The 22267-nt window shown below is 38.3% G+C and overlaps 1 protein-coding gene across 8 annotated transcripts in view; it reads right to left on the bottom strand.

Moving 5' to 3' along the window:
• Positions 1-460: 460 nt before the first annotated feature.
• The window catches only part of NSUN3 (NOP2/Sun RNA methyltransferase 3), an 88509-nt gene continuing 66702 nt past the window's right edge, over positions 461-22267 (bottom strand). For 6 of the 8 annotated variants that reach the window (XM_002716753.5, XM_051819162.3, XM_089330683.1 and 3 more), the window contains one exon: positions 461-4468. In XM_002716753.5, coding sequence (XP_002716799.1) covers positions 4192-4468 — 277 coding nt within the window. In that variant the 3' untranslated portion in view covers positions 461-4191. The remainder of the gene's footprint in view (positions 4469-22267) is intronic. The other 2 variants (XR_007908929.3, XR_016232395.1) reach the window with 1 other exon arrangement.

Genomic DNA, 22267 nt, shown 5'->3' with positions numbered 1-22267 from the left:
CAGACCTATTGTCATGTTTAATCCCAGTGAGAGTCAAGTTGGGAGTTGATAATTTTTTTTTTTTTTTTTACAGAGGATCAGTTTAGTATGCATTAAGTAAAGCTTTCAACAGTTTGCACCCCCATAGAAACACAAAGTGAAATATATTGTTTGAGTACTCGTTATAGCATTAAATCTCAATGCACAGCACATTAAGGACAGAAATCCTACATGAGGAGTTAAGTGCACAGTGACTCCTGTTGTTGACTTTACCAATTGACACTCCTGTCTATGGCATCAGTAATCTCCCTATGCTCCAGTCATGAGTTTCCAAGGCTATGGAAGCCCTCTGAGTTCTCCGATTCTTATCTTGTTTAGACAAGGTCATAGTCAAAGTGGAGGTTCTCTCCTCCCTTCAGAGAAAGGTACCTCCTTCTTTGAAGACATGTTCTTTCCACTGAGATCTCACTCAGAGAGATCGTTTTCCAGAGTGTCTTGGCTTTCCATGCCTGAAATACTCTCATGGGCTTTTCAGCCAGCTCCGAATGCCTTTAGGGCTGATTCTGAGGCCAGAGTGCTATTTAGGGCATCTGTCATTCTATGAGTCTGCTGAGTATCTCACTTCCCATGTTGGATCACTCTCCCCTTTATTTATTCTATCGGTTAGTATTAGCAGGTACTAGACTTGTTTATGTGCTCCCTTTGATTCTTAGTCCTTTCATTATGATCAATTGTGAACTGAAATTGATCACTTGGACTAGTGAGATGGCATTGGTACATGCCACCTTGATGGGATTGAGTTGGAATCCCCTGGTATGTTTCTAACTCTACCATTTGGGGCAAGTCAGCCTGAGCATGTCCCAAATTGTACATCTCTTCCCTCTCTTATTCCCACTCTTATGTTTAACAGGGATCACATTTCAGTTAATTTTCAACACTTAAGAATAACTGTGTATTAATTACAGAATTAAACCAGTCATATTAAGTAGAGCAGACAAAAAAACTACTAAGAGGGATAATGTATTAAGTTGTTCATTAACAGTCAGGGCTATGCTGATCAAGTCACCGTTTCTCATAGTGTCCATTTCACTTCAACAGGTTTCCTTTTTGGTGTTCAGTCAGTTGTCACTGATCAGGGAGAACATATGGTATTTGTCCCTTTGGGACTGGCTTATTTCACTCAGCATGATGTGTTCCAGATTCCTCCATTTTGTTGCAAATGACTGGATTTCATTGTTTCTTACTGCGGTATAGTATTCTAAAGAATACATATCCCATAATTTCTTTATCCAGTCTACTGTTGATGGGCATTTAAGTTGGTTCCAGGTCTTGGCTATTGTGAATTGTGCTGCAATAAACATTAGGGTGCAGACCGCTTTTTTGTCAATTTAAATTCCTTTGGGTAAATCCCAAGGAGTGGGATGGCTGGGTCGAACGGTAGGGTTATATTCAGGTTTCTGAGGAATCTCCAGACTGACTTCCATAGTGGCTTGACCAGTTTGCATTCCCACCAACAGTGGGTTACTGTCCCTTTTTCCCCACATCCTCGCCAGCATCTGTGGTTGGTAGATTTCTGTATGTGAGCCATTCTAACCGGGGTGAGGTGAAAACCTCATTGTGGTTTTGATTTGCATTTCCCTGATTGCTAATGACCTTGAACATTTTTTCATGTGCCTGTTGGCCATTTGGATTTCCTCTTTTGAAAAATGTCTATTGAGGTCCTTGGCCCATCTCTTAAGTGGGTTGTTGGTTTTGTTTTTGTGGAGTTTCTTGATTTCTTTGTAGATTCTGGTTATCAACCCTTTATCTGTTGCATAGTTTGCAAATATTTTTTCCCATTCTGTCGGTTGTCTCTTCACTCTCCTGACTGTTTCTTTTGCAGTACAGAAACTTCTTAATTTGATGCAATCCCAATAGTTGATTTTGGCTTTGACTGCCTGTGCCTCCTGGGTCTTTTCCAGAAATTCTTTGCCTGTGCCAATATCTTGAAGGGTTTTCTCCAATGTTTTCTAATAACTTGATGGTGTCAGGTCGTAGATTTAGGTCTTTAATCCACGTTGAGTGGATTTTTGTGTAAGGTGTAAGGTAGGGTTCTTGCTTCATGCTTCTGCACGTGGAAATCCAGTTTTCCCAGCACCATTTATTGAATAGACTGTCCTTGCTCCAGGAATTGGTTTTCATCCTTGATCAAATATAAGTTGGCTGTAGATGTTTGGGTTGATTTCTGGTGTTTCAATTCTGTTCCATTGGTCTATCCATCTGTTTCTGTACCAGTACCATGCTGTTTTGATTACAATTGCCCTGTAGTATGTCCTGAAATCTGGTATTGTGATGCCTCCGGCTTTGTTTCTGTTGTACAAGATTGCTTTAGCTATTCGAGGTCTCTTGTGCCTCCATATGAATTTCAGCATCATTTTTTCTAGATCTGAGAAGAATGTCTTTGGTATCTTGATTGGGATTGCATTGAATCTATAAATTGCTTTTGGGAGAATGGACATTTTGATGATGTTGATTCTTCCAATCCATGAGCATAGAAGATTTTTCCATTCTTTGGTATCCTCTTCTATTTCTTTCTTTAAGATTTTGTAATTCTCATTGTAGAGATCTTTAACGTCCTTGGTTAAGTTTATTTGAAGGTATTTGATTGTTTTTGTAGCTATTGTGAATGGGATTGATCTTAGCAGTTCTTTCTCAGCCATGGCATTGCTTGTGTATAAAAAGTATATACAAGTATACAAAGTATGCTGCATATTTTTTAAAGATTTATTTATTTATCTGAAAGTTAGAATTACAGAGAGAGGTAGAGATAGATACTCCCCAAATGGCTGCAATGGTCAGGGCTGAACCAGGTAGAAACCAGGAGCCAGGGGCTGTTTCCAGGTCTCCCACGTGGATGCAGGAGTCCAGGTACTTGAGCCACCTTCTGCTGCTTTCCCAAGCATGTTAGCAGGGATGTGGATTGAAAGTGGAGCAGCTGGATTTCAACCGGTGCCCGTATGGGATGCCAGCACTGCAGATGGTGGCTTAACTTGCTGTACCACAGTACTGGTTCCCATAATTCTTCTTAATAGTTGGAAAAAATATGCTTAGACCTAAGTGAAGCAGTTTCTGGAGAAAACACATGATCCAAAACTGAAGCTAAAACCCTAAATACTCATAAGGAAATGTGTATAATAATCCCAGGATATATGTAAACAGGGGGAGCTACTTAGTAAATGCTACTGGGTTTGGTAATAGGATAATCCACTCTCATTAGGCATCTCCCTCCTGTGAGTTAATATGTGACATCATACATTCATATAACATTTTTATAACAGAGTGAAATAAAAAGCCCCTCCAGATTGCAAATGTAAGATAATCAGATTCTGTAGTGCTCATTATGACTGCAATTATGTAACAAAACTCTCCAAATATAGTTCAGTTATTGCAGTTATTAATCATTCTGGTTTTGTTTCAAGTACTTGCTTTATAGCCTGCTGGATAGACTCCATTATTCTACAAGCTGAATGTCGAAAGTCAAACACGCACATGTGAAGCTGCTGTTCTAAAGGCTTCTCAACATAATTTACCCTTTCAATTTGTATTTGTGAATACCAAAAAAAAAAAAAAAAAACATAAAAAATGGGGGAGGGAAATAAAGTTGATGTCAATAGAGTCACTGACCTTTGCAGTAAACATAAGATAGTCCTTAACAGAAAACAACTTTGCAAATAAGAAACTTGTTTTGCTAGAACTAGAAATAGTCCTGCTTAAGAATGTTAGCCTCAGAATACCAAAGAGTTCTGAACAATGGAAAAGGGAAAACTCTTGAGAGAATCTGTACATCTGATCAGCAGGGAAACAGTAAGGGTGCTGGCAATTGTGCATGTTTAAAGGTTCAAAGCCCTCACATCGTGGATAGAATGTAGTTATAAACATTTTATGCACAAAACCCTGTATTCTTGATTAATTTAACTATAAAATGCCAAGTAAAAGACAGCAGATTTATTATACAGAACAAACACCATCTGCACCAGCTTAAATCTTTGCTACAGATATATTTCTAGGAAAAAAATCCACCTGAAAAATTCTTAAGCCTACATTCTAAGATGCTAATGTACTAACTAACTAGGATTCCAAACAGAAGAAATGACTGCAAAATTATTTAAATATTAGCATGTAAAGAGCTCAGAATAATAAATGTAATAAATTCATGTTTTTATATTCATGTCATCATTTTCCCATGCTCCAAGATTTCTTCAATTTGGCTACATACATTGGACCCCAGGCTTTGCCTTTATCTGGAATCACCAACAACCCACATTCCTGGCCAGTGGGAGCAAATGTGAAGTCTTGGGAGCAAGTCCTTGTTATTCCTTTAATGTCCACAGGCATGATGTTACTGTGAGAGTTCAAAATTTCACTGATCACATCTTGATTTTCTGCCTTGGAAAGTGTGCATGTTGAGTACACAAGCAAACCTCCAGGACGTAAAGCCTTAATAGCGGACCTGCACGTAATCAGAGAAATGCAGATTAGTTATGAACCAAACAGAACAACAACAACGAAACATCACCTTCACAAAGCTTACAATCAAGTTGGGGGACATAGGGTAAAAAAGGAAGTGTTTCACAAGCCGAACTCTGTACACCCTTCCCCCTCCCAAAATTTCTATGCTGAAGTTTCTCAGAATGCCACTGAATTTGAAGACATGGTTTGTGTAAATAGTTATTTAGGACACTAGGGAAGCACAAGGAGGGGGAAAATGGAAGACAGGGAGGGTACATACTTACTTTATAAAAAAGAAAAGCTAACAAATATTTATTTTTAAAATGGAAAGAAAGTAAAGAGTCAAGTGTTTAAAGAGTAACTTTACAACACTAGCAGAACAAGAAATGTAGGTCTAAGTGGACGGTACCAAATGTCAGAGCTGAATGAGGGAGAAAACTGGGGAAAGTATGATTAAACAGGGTGCAAGTGTGAAAAGGAAGGAAGACTAAGATAAGTGAGGTCAATCAAAGCAACAGGGAAGTAACCAATATCTACAGTTGATAAATTTTTCGAAGTTAAAGGATAAAAATGCTTTTGAGAGTTTTAGGGAGTGACCTGGAGAATAAAATAAGAACAGACATAATTAGAAGCAGCTGCCTCTGAGGAGTGACGTTGTAGTAAGAGAAAGTTCTTTTTAACTAGAAGCTCATTTATATTTTTAATTGTATACCTATGTAACTTATTTCTATGATTACATAAATTAAAGGGGAGATTTGTAGGCAGGATAAATAACAGAATTTCTCCCAAAGACGTCATTTATTATTTTTTAAAAAATTTTGACTGTTAAGGTATGAGTTCTCTAGAAAATTTAATCCTGGACTTTCCAAATAATCACATTTTTTGGTACTAATTTCTAGACTTCCTATGTATTCATTGATTAAACAAATATTTCAAGAGTACCTACCACTGAGGGCCTACTTATTTTTTAGTGTTTGTTGTCAACCTCTAAGAAATAGTTTTTATATGTAGCTTTCCCCCACTTACCACTGTGCTCCTAATGTTGCCCACAGGGGCTAGCAGTTAAGACAGAGCTTAGGAAGCCTGCATTCCATATCCAAGCACCTAGATCTGAGTCCTAGCTCTGGCTCCTGATTCCAGCTTCTTGCTAATGCAGACCTGCAGAGTTAGGTCTCTGCAGCCCACATGGGAGACCCAGTTTGAGTTCCTGACTTCCATACATGGTCTGGCCCAAGCCTGCCCAATGCAGGAATTTGGGGACTGAAGCAGCAGATGGGAGCTCTGTATCTGTCTGTTTTTCACTTATTCTCTCTCTCTGTACACCTCTCAAAATAAAGAAAATAAATTTAAATATAATATCACTGACACAAATAAAAAAGACTCGTATCTAGACACCAGAGATACAAGCTGTTAATGGAATAACATCCTATGGTGGGAACAATAATGATCATCTAAAACTGTCTATATCCTAATCCCCAAAACCTAGGGATGAGGGGATTATCCAAGTGTGTCCGATGTAATCACAAAGGTCCTCATAATTAAAGAGGGAGGCAAGACAATTACAAATGGAGATGTGATGATGGAAGTTAAGGTTGGAATGATAGCTTGCTGGCCAGAGACAAGGAGTCAAAGAATTTGGGCTGCTTCGGGAGCTCAAAAGGAAACAGATTCTCCTCTAGTCCCTCCAAGGAGAACACAGTTCTGCCAGTGCCTTGATTTTAGCTTCACGGGACCCATTTTAATCTCCTGATAGTCAAAATGACACCATTTGTGCTATTCTAAGCTACTTAGTTGGTGGTAATATGTAATAGCAGCAAAAAAACTGATGCCGTCTTTGTTTCACACTAATAAAATAAGGCAAATGCAGAGTTTGCTAAAATTTTGTAAATTATAATTATAGTCATTTTGCCTCACTTTCTACTGACTGTAGCAATAGGTAACCTGTTGGATCATAGTGCAAGGAATATATGTGTGTATGTATAAAAGTATGTATGTTTACAGGATATATTTTGCTCCTACATCTACAGTTAGCAAAGCCAATGCTTAATCAAGTAAGTATGTTTCTTTCTCATTAAAGTTTCACAAAAGCACAGGGAAACCTCTTCATTTGCAAACAATATGGTCCTGACTTGTTACAAATTTAAATTAATTTCTATAGTGTTGCCAATGTTGGCTGATTCTTCTGTTTCATTTTCCTTCCAACATTAATAATTTATTGTTCCAAAATTAGCTTAGTAAAACTTAATTGCCTGTATTAATTTCTAAACATGGAAATTGTGTGTGGTAACACAAACACTTTTTTAGAAATTGTGTTAATATTAAAACCCTGGGGCAAAATAACAGATTCCTGTCAAATGACTGTTGATGTTTTGCTACTGATGATTATTGTTTAAATATTAGTTAGCCTTTTGCTTCTAGTAGTTGTGGTCTTCATAAGTACCATAAAGGAAAGATCTAGGAAAGCAGGCAGCAAACATCTGGAAAGCAGGATCTCACCTCCAGAGATCATGGCTAAGACTCCTTTATACTGAGAATTATTTTATGTCATAAATGATGTTTTTCTCACATGACAATAGGTCTGATCTGATTTCATCATCATTTAAAACAATCATCTATTATTTTTCACTTTATGTTTCTGTGTGGGAGCAAACTGTTGAAATCTTTACTTAATGTATACTAAACTGATCTTCTGTATATTAAGAGAATCGAAAATGAATCTTGATGTGAATGGAAGGGGAGAGGGAGTGGGAAGGGGGAGGGTTGCGGGTGGGAGGGACGGTATGGGGGGGAAGCCATTGCAATCCATAAGCCATACTTTGGAAATTTATATTCATTAAATAAAAGTTAAAAAAATGATGTTTTTCTCATGAATTGAATCATTTTATATTGTGGTTCACTACTATTTTGCATAAAGCATAAAACTACTTCTAGAGTTAGAATTCATCAAAACACATATTTTTATATTTAATACAAAATATGGTCATGGGTACTCAAATTGTTAAGGCTAGAACATTACAATAACTGTATAATCGGGTAGTTCACTGACTTAAACAGCAATACATCTGATCTTGGTTATCCAATAAAAATTAAATGAAGTTTTTTACAACAAACTAAGTGAAAATTAACATACTTCTGAAATATAAACAACTAAATAGATGTATAGTACCCTAACCAGCAATAGAGCACCTAGGATAAATTATCTACTTCCATAACAGTCACATGTATTTTAAAATAATAGATAAGAAATAATTATTGTCATAGGTTTCTAAATCATTAACAGAGGGCTATATATGTATTTTGAAAAGAGACAGTGAGATGTGAGAAATGCTGGTTTGGGGTCTTCTGTCACGTATCCTGTCAATGTACACGCAGGCAGTTGGTCACCCACCTCTACGAATTTATTTTCTTTGAATAAATTCAGTCTGGCTTAAAAAAAAAATGTTTTGGAATAGATATGTGTCGCTCCCCGTCTTCGTGGAGGAACGACACAGGACCCTGCGCTGTTCTTTCGTCTGCTAGGCCCTTCCCGGGTTTGCTGCTGGTTCTTCCCGGGTTGGCTGCCGTCCCTTCCACCTCTGTGGAAGGGCGGTTCCCCCTGCCACATTCCCCACTTCCGCGGGGGAGCGGCACACCGCCGGCCGGCTCTCTTGGGGGCTGCTCAGATGTTCCTCAGGTGTTCCCCCTAGATGTTCCTGGTGCATGTTGTCTCTCTCCTCCTTTATAGTTCTCTTCCGCCAATCCCAACTCTGCTACCCACACGCCGAGTACACTGCTCTCCTCCAATCAGGAGCAGGTCCTGCTGTTTATTGGTTGAACTGGAGGCAGCTGTGTAGAAGCTGCTTCTCCCTTCTCAGCGCCATATTGTGGGAGAGCAGATGCATAGAATAAGTCTTAATTCCAGTAACTTAGTCTAGTCCAAGTTGCTCCCCACAATATGATTCAATAATAGCAAAAAAAAAAAGTGCTATTAAAGAGGTCTTACTAAGCCTGTAAGAAACTTAAAATGGGGCTGGCATTGTGGTGCAGTAGATTAAGCCACAGCTTGCAATGTCAGCATCCAATATCAGAATTCTGGTTTGAGGCCTAGATACCTTGCTTCCAATCAAGCTTCCTGTTAATGTGGGAAGGCAGCAAAAGATGGCTAGAGTACTTGGGCTCCTGCTGCCCATGTGAGAGACCAGGATGGGGTTCTTGGCTCCTGTCTTTGGAAATGGAAGATCTCTCTTTCTCTCTCCCACCATCTTTCTCTGTTGCTCTGCCTTTTAAATAAATAAATCTTTAACATACACACACACAAACAAAACTTAAAAGGAGAAACTAAAAAGGAGAAAAGATATTTAGGAATTATAGAGATTTTAATAATAGCATTAAACTCTAGCAAAACTGTGATACTGACCACATAAAAAGATTGGAAAAGGAAAAAAAAAAAGATAATGTTGGGTTTGGTCTAGTATGAGGTAAGTAGTTCTCCATGCTTGCATAAATTTATGTGCCATGCAGTAACTGTCTTTAAAAAATTTTAAAATAATGTTTTGAGGAGCCAACAAGATGGAAAGACAGAGAAATATGGACAGAGAGCAAGCTCCCATTCTCTGGTTCATTCTCTGAATGCACACAATAGATAAGGCTAGGCCTGAGTCAGAGCCAGGAGTCAGGAACTCAATACATGTCTCTCACATGGGTTGCAGGAATCCAACAACTTGAGTGAACACCATTGCCTCCCAGGGTCTGGCAAGAAGCTGGGATCAAGAGCCAGAGCCAGGAACAGGACCCAGGCTCTCAGATGTAACCATCTGAATTAACATAAGCATACTAATTGCCAGGCTAAAAGCCCACTCCCAATTAAGAAAAAGTAGTAAGAGGAAGGAAAACTAAACAACTAAGCAACAACCATTCAGGCATAGTAGTACTCACTGCCAACCCTTTCCAAATAAGCAGTGGCCCCTGGGTAATAAGATATTACTGTGAAATTACTATAAATGAAGTTTTATTAAGACTGGAATTATTCACCATTTTAATATGAGTGATGACAGCAGCAGAGCTTTCAAATGATACTAAAAAATGGAAGTCAGAAACAGACATTATGACCACAGTAGAAACATAAGAATTATTTGATCAGATTAGGGAGACTGCTAACCTGATATTCCAAACTGAAATGGAAACCAGTTAACATTATTTTGTTTTATATATTACTCAATACATATTATCCAACTATAATGTAAAGCTGGGCAAGTATTTTTAATCATTTTTTTTTTTTTTTTTGACAGGCAGAGTGGACAGTGAGAGAGAGACAGAGAGAAAGGTCTTCCTTTGCCCTTGGTTCACCCTCCAATGGCCGCCGCGGCCGGCGTGCCGCGCTGATCCAATGGCAGGAGCCAGGAGCCAGGTGCTTTTCCTGGTCTCCCATGGGGTGCAGGGCCCAAGCACCTGGGCCATCCTCCACTGCACTCCCTGGCCACAGCAGAGGGCTGGCCTGGAAGAGGAGCAACCGGGACAGAATCCGGCGCCCCGACCGGGACTAGAACCCGGTGTGCCGGCGCCGCAAGGCGGAGGATTAGCCTAGTGAGCCGCGGCGCCGGCCTTTAATCATTTTTTAAAGATGGATTTATTTATTTGAAAGGCAAGAGTTACAAAGGCAGAGGCAGAGAGCATGAGAGAGTTCTTCCATCTGCTGATTCACTCCCTAAATGGCTGCAACAGCCAGTGCTGGGCTGATCAGAACCCAGGATCCAGGAGCTTCTTCCGGCAGGCCCCAAGGAATTGGGCCATCTTCTACTGCTTCCCCAGGCCATAGCAGGGAGCTAGATTGGAAGTGGAGCAGCCGGAACTCCAACTGGCGCCAATATAGGATACTGGTACTGCAGGTGTTGGCTTAACCTGCTAAACCACAGCATCAGCCTTTGGGGAAGTACTTTAAAGAAAGCAAAATTGCCAAATAATATAACCCCTCTATCAATTCCCCAAGACATATATTCCCCTCAGAAGCCTCTCATATAAGTGCTGATCAGGCTTAAACCCTACTTTAAACGAAATAAGATTCTATCTCACAACACTAGGAAACAAAGCTATTCTTAACATTATAGCATTAAAAAATGTCTTACCCTAAATACTACTCACAGAGAATGAATGATGGTTTTCCTGCCATAGAATGGATTCCAGACACTCTAATTCTTTTGTAAAAGTTAGCTAATTAGTTAGCTAGTTAAATTTAAGAGAGAAGGAGGGAGGGGAAGGGAGACAGATTCGGAAAGCTCTGTTTCATGTTCAAATGCCTCCAATAGGGAGAGTGTACTGAGCCTCAGAGTCAGGATTCAATCCACATCTCCCACATAAAAACCTACAAGAGTCAATCACCCTGCCTCCTGGGGTCTGCATTAGCCTTCTTAGATGATGATCGATCAGGCACTCCAACGTGGGACGTGGGAGTTCTAACTGCTGTCCTAACCTCTAAGCCTAACCCTATTATTTTTGATGGCGGGTATTGGCTATACAACATTCTCCAAATTTTTGTTTTTTAGTATATTATGAAATAGGCTGAAATGTATTTTGTGCTTAAACCACCTAAAGAAGTAGCTAAAAGCAAAACAAAACATATTCTTACAAAACAAGCCATTAAATAGAATATAATGTTAAATTTTCCTCACTTACAAACAGAGAATCCTAAATAGGTTTTTGGCAGTCACAGGGTATACCTGAATTGTAATTCAGATCTGCTGTCAAATTCGCTTGCACAATCAAAAAAACAAACAAACAAACAAACAAACAAAAAAAACTCTGGAATTTACAAGTTCTTAAATAATAAGTTTGTGGCAGATTTATTTTGCCTCAAAATCTGACCTAAACTGATGGAAGGCTATTTATGATCAAGGCTTATCTCATGGAATATAACTATTTATGTTTTGCTGAAAAAGTATTAATGTTTGATTACAAAGTGCTGTTCTAGAACCTACTGAAGAAAGGAGGTATAGCACATACCAAATATATACTGTATTACAGTTAAAATCCATAAAAAACTGAAATTGTGAAACATCTTATTTCAAAGGTTTTGGAGAGAATTTTGGTTGTATTTTAGATTCAAATGAATTACATTGTAAAGCTATATAAAATATTTTCTGAATATGCTTGTATGTTATATGTCTACATGTTATTACACACTAGCTTTTCAATGAAAGCTTAATTTAATTACTTTCACAAGTAAATCGTAGATAGGTGAATCTACTAATAAAAAGTCTATATGTAGGAGTTTACCAGTGCTTTCTCATTCTAATACAGTCATCCCTCTGCATCCTCAGGTTCTGCATCCAAGGATTCAATTGACCATAAGTTCTAAATATTCAGAAAAAAATAGTATTTACACTGACGTGTACAGACTTTTTTTTTCAAGTCAGGGTGACAAAGATTTGCTGGTTCACACCCAAATGGCCATAAAGAACAAGGCTGGGTCAGGCTGAAGCCAGGAGCCAGGATCCCACCTGGGTCTTCCCTATGGGTAGTAGGTACTCAAGTCCTTGGGCCATCTTCTGGTGCTTTCCTAGGTGGATTTGGAAGCAGAGCAGCCAGAACTGGAACCACCACTCCAAATAGGGGATGTTGGTGTCACAACCCCTAAACTTCTCTTTCCTGTCATGATTCCCTGAATAATACAGCATAAAAACTATTTATGTCACATTTTCATTGCCCTAGGTATTATAAGTAATCTAGAAATGATCTAAAGTATTCAGGAATATGGAAGTATATACATAGGTTTTATGTAAATACTATTCCATTTTATATAAGGGACTTGAGCATCTATGAATTCTGGTATCTAAAGGGATCCTAGAACCAACTTGGAATGGAAAAATCATATAAATCTGTAAGAAGAAAAACTGAATTGTGTTCTCGCAGTACACCAAGAGTTCTTTCCTTTTCCACTGAAAAAAAGGCTTAGATTTGTGTGTTTTTTGAACACTAGTTTGTACAATCAAGAATAAAGGCATTTTTCAAGTAGTTCATTTTGCATTTCCCAAAGTTGAATGCTTAATTTTTCACTGAAGTTCTCCATCTTTAAAAGATCTACTTAGAGAAAACCAGAGAACCAAGCCTCCAGCAACAAGGTGAGAACATGTTACTCTCCCAAGCTCCAGAAGAGAGACCATTCTTACGTTTCCAGAGTAGGCAAAAAAGTCGTCCAATTATTAACAGAGGAATTACATGACACTTTGAAGAACAAACATATTACCTTAAGGACAATATAAAGTCAATAATGTTAAAAAGCCAAACCAAACACTAACATGTCATGGGACTCTGACAGCAGTCCAAGATATAAATGGAGGGAATTTCAAAACCTAACCAATATTAAAAACACGATGTAGGGTGCCCTATTTTCCTCTGGCAAATCTCTAAGTCTCAAACAGAGGTTGTTATTTTTATAAATAGCTATTAAGACCACCTAACATATTTTAAAAATATAAATTTTTTGTGATCTATTCTAGTGCTTGATTATGAAATTTGGCATTCTGTTGGAGGGTCAGTGTTAATTAGATCACTACATTTAACTATTTTCTACTTTTAAGAAGGACTAAGCCCAAATTACAGGAAAAAAAAAACCAGCACAGCAACAGTGCCATCTTTTGACCAAAACAGAAAGTGATTTTTCACCCTTTCTTCCTTCACGACTTATCAGGAAATGAGCAACTTCTTTTTTATGTCATCCCTACAATACTTTTGAAGGTAATCATTGTCTCACTTACAAAAATTTCCAGTGCAGAAGTGAAGGAATAATAGAAGCCTGTACTCTTGAAAAATTAAGCAGCCAAATAATGCTATGATAATGTATTTCTTTTTCATCTTTATTCCTATGTGTCTTCTATGACTATTAGAGTATCAAAGCAACAGTCCCATTGTGTAAGATATAAAGGTCAGCAAAAGAAAGCAGTCAATGAGACAGACTTGTACATTCCTTTAATGCCACAATATTAGCAAGCTTTGGCCCTTCATCTTAGAAAGCAAGGTGGGCATTTGACACAGTGGTTAAGAGGAATCTTGGGACAAATATATCCTGTATTAGAATGCCTGGGTTTGAGTCATAACTCTGCTTCCAATTCCAGGTTGCTGCTTGCGTGCATACTGATAGAGAGGAAGTAATAGCCCAGGTGTCTGGGACCCTGCCACCAACATGGGAGACCTGGATTGAATTCTGAGCTCCTGGCTTCAATCAAGTCCATTCCCAACTGTTGCAGATATTTGGGAAGTAAACCAGTAGACAGATCTGACTATTCCTGTCTCTCTGCCTTTCAAATAGATGAAAAATAAATTAAAATTTAAAAATAAAATAAAAACAAGATCATCAATTTTATAGTTGGTGCGATATAAACATTTAATATTCAGTTAATATTTCAGAGATCCTATATGAGGCTATGATACAAGAAATACAAAGAAAAATAATCATATAATTAATGTGAAAAATATATGAAAACTATTGGCAGTTGTTTTATTTCACTGTTCAAATGCCAGTTAAACTGTGTCCAAAACTGAAAGGTGAAATACTTCCAGAGGACATTGAACACACAGAACATATTCCTTCAAAAGAAAATTTTTATTTTAAAAATGATATTCTTTCTTAATAAAAGGAAAATGTTTTTGGTTCAACAATCAATGAAATGCTGATCCCTATGTTAACTCAGTGAAGGACATATGCTTCTCTGAATTAAAAATATCACCTTACATTTATTCGGTGCTTAATTTAAACAGTACTTCACATACAGTCTTAATAAAACCTTATGAGGTAAGGTGTATGAAGTAAATAGTCTGACCCAATTTATCAGATTGAGGTCACAAAGACTTCGAAGTTACAGACCTAATTAATAATGTAGCACAAAAATACCAACCTAATCTAATACCAGATAGAGTACTACAAGGTTACCACTGCTATGTATCCAGAAGAAAACAATACAGCTGCTAAAATAAGTATGGAAGCTGAGGTAGTAAGACATAGAATACTATAAGCATATATTTGAGAAAAACTATGCATGTTTAGAAACTAATAAGTAACAGGTCTGAAGCAAATGACCTGAGAGTCAGGTCCAGCTGTCCTTCTACAAATCATAGAATCCCTACCTATGAAGTACTTATGCACAGCTTTTATGATGATGAAAATGAACCAAATATCTTGTGCTGAAATATAATTTAACTGTTTCATAAGACTGGCATTGCAATGATAGTTTTGAAAAATTTTAGTAACTTAAAATGCAATATTTAAAAAGTCAATTGTAGGGGAATCCTTCATTAAAATTCCAAATTACTAAGAATAATCTGGCATTTATAATAATTTATCAATTATTCCAAATAGTTTAGCAATTCATTTAACCATACTCTGTTTCTACCACTTTAAAGATAAATAAACATAACTGTTTTCCTAAGAAGCTTGTTGAGAAAATAAGTACACAACTAATCTATGTTAAAAGGCCTATTTCCAGCCTTCACCTTGCCATCCTATTTGGTTCTGCCACTCAACTTCATTAAACTTTCTCCCACTTTGGCTTCCTGGCACTAGCTTTCTTTCTTCATTGCCTACTTCTCCTAATTTCCCCAAAGCCTCCTTATCGAACTTTCCTCTTCTTCCTACACGATAGGTATCAGTCCTCCCTAAAATGTTATCATTGGTTTACTTTTTTTTCCTAAAATCAGGTGTTTTACCCATGTCATCTAATTCAATCTTGCAATTAATTTCTGAAACATGGATTATGTTTTTCACTTTGCAGTTGAGGAAACTAAGGCAAGAAAGTTAAATAACTTGTATAAGGTCACTTTGTTAGGAGATATCCAAATCAGGATACAAATCCAGGCAATGAAATCCTCCAGCAGCTCATGCTCTTAAACTATCCTTGACACATCCACATCTCTTCCTTTCCACACTAGAGTCAATCAATGACCAAAATTCTATTAATTCTCCATGGAAAATATCTTGCAAATCTGACCACTTGTATCTATTCCCCTATCATTCATCTAGATATGACCTCTGTTACCTACTTTTTGACTATATGTAAAATCTTACAAATAGGTTTTCTTGCTAAAGGATTTTCTTATTGATTCTCTTCACATCCTCCAGTGCTATCTGAACCAAGGAATTTCCAACTTGTGGCAGATAGTTCTATTAGTCTTTGGTAACTATTCTCACTTCCTTCTGTAGTAATGGAACTTTTAATTGGAATGGCTAAAGCTAATTTCCTAAATTTCTTTACAGCAAAGGTAGTTATGAGGTGGGCATTTGGTGCACTGGTTAAATTGCAAGCTTGGGATACTTGCATCCTATGTCAGACTGCCTGGTTTGAGTTCCTGCTATTTCATTTCCCACTATCCCCTTTGCTTTTCATCCAGCCTCCTGACAATGCACACCAGGTGATGGGGGAGGGGATCAGACGGTGGCCCAAGTACTTGGGTATCTGCCACCCAAGTGAGAGACTCAGGTTGAGTTCAAGGCTCCTGTCTTCAACCAGTCCTAGCCCTAGTTTTTTTTTTTTTGTTTTGTTTTGTTTTGTTTTTTTGTTTTGTTTTGTTTTTTGACAGGCAGAGTTAGACAGTGAGAGAGAGAGACAAAGAGAAAGGTCTTCCTTCTGTTGGTTCACCCTCCAAATGGCTGCTAAGGCTAGCGCGCTGCGCCGATCCGAAGCCAGGAGCCAGGTGCTTCCTCCTGGTCTCCCATGCGGGTGCAGGGCCCAAACACCTGGGCCATCCTCCACTGCCTTCCCAGGCCACAGCAGAGAGCTGGACTGGAAGAGGAACAACCGGGACAGAATCCGATGCCCCAATCGGGACTAGAACCCGGGGTGCTGGTGCTGCAGGTGGAGGATTAGCCTAGTAAGCCGCGGTGCCAGCCAAGCCCTAGTTTTTCCAGGGACTTGGGGAGTAGACCAGATGGAAGAGCTGTCTCCACATGTCACTCTGTCTCTCTGTCTTTCAAATAAAATGAAAATAAATTAAAAACTTTAAGAAGGAATTTCAGGGCCCAGCACTGTGGCACAGTGGTTAAGCTGCAGTTTGTGATAATGGGCATCTTACATGGGTGCCAGTTCCAATTCGGGCTACTCCGCTTCCAATCTAGGTCCCTGCTAATGCACCTGGAAAAGCAGTAGAAGATGGCCCAAGTACATGGGCCTCTGCACTCATGTGGGAAACCTGAATGGAGTTCCTGGCTTCTGGTTTTGGCCTGGCTCTACCCTGGCCTTTGTGGCATTTGGGAAGTAAATGAGCAGATGAAAGTTATCTTTCTCTCTGCCTCGCTCTGTAACTCTTTTAAATAAGAAGTAAATCATTTTTTAAAGTGTTTAAAAATAATTTGTTTTTTAAGAGAAAGATATTGTTTTCATATCTCACCCATTAAAAAGAAGCAAACTCCTGATACATGTTAATCTGAATACAAAAACACTAACTTGAAAGAAAATTTTTAGATAAGAGTGCAAGCTGCTTGATGACATTTTTAGAAATATCAGGAACAGGCAATGCCAAACTATGGTTTAAAAAAAAAACTGAAATCAGAATAATGGTTACCTTTGGTGATAGGTATGAGTGGATTTTCAAGGATTATTTAGACTCTCTCTGGGATAAAGGAAATGTTCTCTATCTTGATAGAGTTGTTGATAGAACTGTCAAAACTCCTTCAAATGTGCATGTGCCTTTAATGTACACACAGTGCAGATCCACTGGTTCAACTTATAGGTGGAGAGAAGCAGCTATGCCCACAATTCTTCCAACAATCACAGGATCTTCCTTCGTCCTCTCCATGGTTCCAGTATAGCTCCATGGAAGGATATACCAATTCTTTTGTAGATCACCTACTTCAGAAAAGTTGGATGCTTAGCAGTTGTAAAAAATTTATGCACATTCTGGTGATAGAAAGAAGAATTTCCTCTTTGACTTCATGAGTCCTACTATGTCTTTCTCCTCCCCTATTTCATGTGCTAGCTGGTGGTCCTGCTGACTTCAAATCCAGCACCAGAAGTAGGGCAAGTAGGGCACTCTTATATAAACTTATGTAGACTATTTAACCAGCTCCCATAACTGAATGGGATCTAGTTCTAATAACAAACCCCTTCTGTCACTTACAGGAATTCCTCTCTGAATATATATATATATATATATGCACATACATATATATATATATGTGTATGTATCAGAATATATCAGAATATCTGCACATGCAAAGCAAGATAGACAAGATTGTGTAATTGAACTATCAAGACAAGAAGTTAAAATCCATTCTTTGTCTTCTCTTTCTAGATGCTTAGCAGTTTCTAATGCTCACATGAATAATTTTTCACAAAAATCATAATATTACTTTTAGAACAGGTATACTTTTATTCATCCTTCAAGAATCACTTCAAAGCTCACATAGTCTGTAACCTTCACTGATTCCTTATGGAATTTCTCCCTATGCTATTTTTATTTTTAAGATTTTATTTATTTATTTGAGAGTTAGAGTTACAGACAGTGAGAAGGAGAGACACAGAAATTTCCTCCATCCATTGGTTTACTCTCCAAATGGCCACAATGGATGGAGTTGCGCCGATCCGAAACAAGGAGCCAGGTGCTTCTTCCCAGTCTCCCATGCAGGTGCAGGGGCCCAAGGACATCTTCTACTTGGGCCATCTTCTACTGCTTTCGCACACCACAGCAGGGAGATGGATTGGAAGAGGAGCAGCTGGGACTAGAACCGGTGCCCATACGGGATGCCAGCACTGCAGGCAGATGATTAACCTACTGCGCCACGGCGCCAGCCCCTCCCTATGCTATTTTTCCTAAGCAATAAATAAATGTTCAACTCCTTGCATATAAAAGTTATTTTATGTTCTTTCTGTATTTTTTGTAAGTAGCATAATGGGAAAGTATGTTCCTAAATCTTAAAATACATTTATTAAATGAATGAATGAATGAATAAATGTTACCCCAATTAAGAGGCTGGCCATGAAGAGAACTTTTCAGTGTAAAGCAAAGGAATAGATTAAATTGCAACTAACATGCAAAAATTCTGAGTAGGAAAGAGCTAAGGCAACCTCCAACTACTATGTTATAGAACAGATGGAAATGATAGAGGCCAGAGGCTTTATTTGGAAATAATGCATTTACTAACATGGGTCATAGAAAATAAACTCCTACAGAAAATAAAACAATCTGTTAATGAGGGCTACTAAGCAACTGTGGTCTCATTTCTAATTAAGTTGATAACTTTTAGTAAGTAAAGTTGACTCTATGGAAAACCATGACTGTTATTTTAAAATTGAGATATTTGGTACAAAATTGCCTATTATCCCCAATACTGCCACTGTGGTTAAAAAAAAAAAAAGGAAATCTAATAGGAAGCTAGCGTGGATGGCAAACGGTCTGGTTTTACAAAGGAAAAACATCAACTTAATATTTAAAAACAAAATATTGGGGGGTCAGCAACGTGGCTCACTTGGTTAAACCTCTGCCTGCGGCGCTGGCATCCCATATGGTCGCCGGTTCTAGTCCTGGTTGCTCCTCTTCCAGTCCAGCTATTTGCTGTGGCCCGGGAAGGCAGTGGAGGATGGCCCAAGTGCTTGGGCCCCTGCACCCGCATGGGAGACCAGGATAAGTACCTGGCTCCTGCCATCGGATCAGCGCGGTGCAGGCCATTGCGGCCATTTGGGGAGTGAACCAATGGAAGAAAGACCTTTCTCTCTGTCTCTCTGTCTAACTCTATCTGTCAAATAAATAATAACAATAAAAAAATTATTGGCCTAACTTAACAAAAGAATAGAAACGTTTTAATCACTACAAGTCAACTTCACAAATGGTAAAACTGTATCTTTTTGCCAACTTTTATGAGCTCTATGCAACTTTTGTCTCTAATTTTTTTCTTTATTGTCTCTCCTAATGACAAATGTCTAAATCTTCATTTCATTTTTGCTTCCATTTTCCTAAATATTTGGGGACTCTTCCTTTTTATTCCATATTTTCATGTTATATTGCTGGCTTCTAGTGTTTCTTTTCAAAGTTTCTGCTTTCGTTCCTTTTTAGCAGTTTTCATTTCTTTCATTTTTCCACTGCCTGTTTCTCATCATTTTACTCTGCTTGTATCAGTTTACTATTTCTTCAGGCAAACAGCAGTCTGGGCAAGAAAGCAAATAAAAAATCCTTACCGCTATTATGTACTATGACCAAGGAAAACATTAATGTGAAAAGTTGAAGCTCATGTACAATTTATCAAATAAATGCAGATTTAAAATTAAATTCCAGGTACTATAAGCATCCAAACAGAAATATTTCTAGGTTGATAGCTACCCAGTGCTATCATCAGTTTTAAAAGTATTATTTTACAACCCTTGAGGGTACCTTTCACTATGCTCATAGTAAGTAATCAAATTTCTAGATATCAAACTGTTTATTATCAAAGAAACTCTGTAAATTCAAGATAAGGAAGCATGATCCAGCTTGCTATTTTCAGAGATAGTATACCTAGCAGCTATTCTTTTGTCAGCCTAAGAAACAAATACAATGCTGATAATTATCTTCTGTCCTCTGGCAATAAGCTCTTACCTTGAAGAAGGGATATTTTTGATATAATACTGTGGAACATAGTAATGACATTAAACACTCCTGAAATAGCTTATAAATGACAATTTTTAACATATTTATTTCCAGTCTCCACTTGGAGATCTCACATTAGCACATCTTCCCAACAGTTCATTACCTCATTAACATGAGTGGGAGGGGGTCAGTGATTAAAACTGCAGCGAAGACTTAACATTAGGAATCCAGTTTTGTGTTGCTTAAATCAGCAAAGAGTGAGAGCAGACCACATTAAGTCTGTCTAATTTCAAGACTGGCTCTTTGATCTGTCAAATCTAGTCTTTTCAACCACCAAAACTGATGTGATTTTGATGGACGTGGCAAGTATACTTCTGAATGGAGATGGCTTATCACTGATTTAAATGACTTTTTTTTTTTTTTTTTTTTTTTTTTTTTTTTTTTTTTTTGACAGGCAGAGTGGACAGTGAGAAAGAGAGACAGAGAGAAAGGTCTTCCTTTTGCCGTTGGTTCACCCTCCAATGGCCGCCGCGGCTGGCGTGCTGCGGCCGGCGCACCGCGCTGATCCGATGGCAGGAGCCAGGAGCCAGGTGCTTTTCCTGGTCTCCCATGGGGTGCAGGGCCCAAGCACCTGGGCCATCCTCCACTGCACTCCCTGGCCACAGCAGAGGGCTGGCCTGGAAGAGGGGCAACCGGGACAGAATCCGGCGCCCCGACCGGGACTAGAACCCGGTGTGCCGGCGCCGCTAGGCGGAGGATTAGCCTAGTGAGCCGCGGCGCCGGCTCGATTTAAATGACTTTTAAAATGTTATTTATTTATTTTATTTGAAAGGCAAATAGACAGATGGCCCATCAGCTGCTTGAGTGCACAAATGCCTGCAACACCAGGGCTGGGTCAGACCAACAGGAGCTGGGAACTCAACCCCAGGTCTCCCACATAGGTGGCAGTACCTGACTACTAGAGCCATTATCTCCTACCTCCTAAGGTATGCATTAGCAGGGAGCTGGATTCCAGATCAGAGCCTCAAATCCAGGAACTCCCATAAGAGATGAGATACAGGCATCCCAAGTGGCATCTACACTGAAATGGCAAACACCAGCCCTTAATTTAATTTTTTCAAGCTGTTTTTAAGAAAAAACTTTCTTAAAACAAAACTCTACAAGTTTAGCCAGAAAAAAGATTTGGTGTGGTGGACTAAGGAGCTCTCCTGTTATCCCTAATTGTTCCCACAAGGTAGCTCCTAAAACAATACTACAGAACCCCCACGACTTCAGAAAGCACAGTTTGAAAATATTTTCTGAAATAATTTTTGTGAGGAAAACAATGGCCATCTCCTTCTGAGAGAAGTCATTTGACTCCTGCAGCAGACAGACTATAAGAGAATTAAAAGCCTATAAAGTTTACTTAAAGGCATTTGAGTGACTTCATTTAGGTCAATAGGATGGTATGTTCAGACACCTGTAGTGAGTGACAGAATGAGGGCAACTGCTAGGAAAACCTTTCTGAATAGAATAAAGAGTCACAAGGACTCCTGATGGATAGGCTGGATTAATCTTGCTTTCTCAGCCTTAGGTCAAATTCTTTGGATCATAAAGCAGTTGTTCCTGCAGAAAGAAGATTCAGAGTGGCAAAAAGAACATAGAACACCAACCGATAATTAAGAATGCTCAAATAACAAAAGAAGCACTTCTTGGGAAGTCAAAAATAGCCAGGTCATCTTCTGCTATACTTAGTAGTTACTCTTTAGAAGTCCTGAAAAAAACCAGTTCAAACTTTTTAAAATAGAAAGATTTATGTGGTCCTATGCTTCCAATATTTATACACTTACTATATTGTTTCCTCAGTTCACTTTAAATATCCATTAAATATTTTTCAAGTTATTAAAGTATTTAAATTTTTGATTAATACCAGCACTTTTGTACTTTATGGGGTGCAGTGCAATAATTTAACCCCCTTTTAACATAAATAATGTTTTACAAACTGAATAAACTATGTGAGTTAATTAACATGAAATACCTTGTTTTGAAGAATTTTGTGTTCTAAATTTAACCTATTGGTAGTCATGATTCATCTGAAAAATTTCCAGAGCTTCCTAATAAGTTTCTTCTCTCTGTTTGCTCCCTTGTATCTATTCTCCATGTGTAACAAAGTGATGTTCCTAAAATATATGTAATTATGCCACTTAACTATTAAAAGTATTTCAGTAGCTCCACACAGTGCACACAACAGTTGTGTTAAGTGATGGAGCTATTCAAATTAAATAATACCCAAATTACA

The sequence above is a fragment of the Oryctolagus cuniculus genome, chromosome 4, assembly GCF_051225735.1.
Source record: "Oryctolagus cuniculus isolate XC-2025 breed Fujian yellow rabbit chromosome 4, ASM5122573v1, whole genome shotgun sequence".
NCBI classification, from domain to species: domain Eukaryota; kingdom Metazoa; phylum Chordata; class Mammalia; order Lagomorpha; family Leporidae; genus Oryctolagus; species Oryctolagus cuniculus.
Note: the sequence above shows the minus strand (reverse complement) of the source record. Positions and strands in the feature narration are given on the sequence as shown.